Source organism: Contarinia nasturtii, unplaced genomic scaffold (genome assembly GCF_009176525.2).
Source record: "Contarinia nasturtii isolate CC-2019 unplaced genomic scaffold, AAFC_CNas_1.1 Cnas_scaffold_3288, whole genome shotgun sequence".
Lineage (NCBI taxonomy): Eukaryota > Metazoa > Arthropoda > Insecta > Diptera > Cecidomyiidae > Contarinia > Contarinia nasturtii.
This window is the reverse complement of record NW_022200598.1, coordinates 1-1,442: the sequence shown is the minus strand read 5'-3', so window position 1 is coordinate 1,442 and position 1,442 is coordinate 1. Positions and strand designations below refer to the sequence as shown.

Below are 1,442 nucleotides of genomic sequence, written 5' to 3'. Positions count from 1 at the left end.
TGTCGATCGACATGATAAATTTATTTAACAGTAATGAGTGAAATGGAATTGATGGATTGAATTTATGCGTTGATTCTGCTGTGGATGGTATTCAAATGTCTTTTCAGATTGAATTTTTGCGTAAAACACATCATACAAATTTCGCACTGGAACGGTTTTTCACCGTTGTGCTTTTGCATATGCCTTTTCAAGTCAGTTATATCAACAGTGACAAACTTCTTGCAGATATGACATTCATACCGACGTCTTTTGCACACTTCTTCATGGGCATCTCTTTCGGCCTTCTGGGAAAATCCATTCAAACAACCTCGGCAATGGAACGGCAGCTGTTGGATGTGAGTCTTTTTGTGTCTCTTAAGGTTCTGCAGCTGGTTGAATTCTTTGCGGCAAATATCACATTGATACGGTTTCTCGCCGGTATGGGTACGCGTGTGCACTTTTAGGTGTCCCTTTCGATTGCTGGAATATTCACAAAATTCGCACTTGTGTTGCTTTTTCATCTTCAAGTGGTTTGGTGATCTCTTATAACCCAATGATTTTGCAGTCGCACTCGATTCAGCCATTTCTCTTATTGATCTAGGTGTCATGCTATTTTCGACCTGCAAAGCATGATTCCTTTCGGTGCCAACGTCGTTTGTTCGAATTTTCGATGAAACAGTAGATGTGCGTTTATTCACAATAGCGTGTCCAACTTGCGCATCATTATTGCAACTTTTATTGAGCAATCTGGAGCCTTGGCTTTCGATCACTGTTGGAATGAAGAGTTCATTTTCGTTGGCGTCAATTAAGTTACTGCGTCTATTGTAGTAATTTTCTTCAAATGAACTTATTTTTGGATCAATCGTCCGCTTCTTAATAACGGTTGAACCAATACGACTTTCACCATAATCATTGATCGATGCAAAACTTTTCCCATGTTGTCCCGATCGATCGTCCATAATAGTTGTGGGTCGCTGCATGGCAAAAATACGAATAGATTCAATCGAAGTATTTCTCAACATTTCAGGTGCTCTACTGGTGTCTTCTTCATCGCTTGAGTCATCAATTTTAATGCAATCAATCTTCTGAATTCCAACTGGCTCAGTCATGTAATGAGCTTCACTATTAATTGGGTTCAGCATCTGGAATCCATTGTATCTTAGCATGTTTGCATCTGCAACACCGTCGATTTGCTCTTCAAATATTGAATTAATTTCGAATTGATCATACGTAAGCTTGATTCTACACATTAAGAAAATAAGAAAAAGTAAAGCTCTTCTAAAATGGTTGAGAATTTTGATATCTTTAACTCACCGATCATATGAAGTCTGCAGAAAATATTTTTTGAATTCTTCGTTGAACGACAAACCACTACTTTTAAGTGACATTCGAATTTTTCCCAATGAAATTGTGGCCTGGCTGTCGAACGCAGCCAGCATATTGTTCATCTCGTTTCGCCAGCC

The 1,442-nt window shown here is 38.8% G+C and overlaps 1 protein-coding gene across 1 annotated transcript; it reads right to left on the bottom strand.

Moving 5' to 3' along the window:
- Nucleotides 1–240: 240 nt before the first annotated feature.
- Nucleotides 241–1,418, bottom strand: LOC116350009 (zinc finger protein 583-like; the record flags this gene model as incomplete). Its single annotated transcript, XM_031781717.1, has 2 exons — nt 1,294–1,418; nt 241–1,221 (listed from the first exon to the last, which is right to left on the bottom strand). Coding segments are annotated over exons 1-2 (1,106 nt in total), but the record flags the coding sequence as incomplete, so codon positions are not given.
- Between the last annotated feature and the right edge of the window lie 24 nt (nt 1,419–1,442).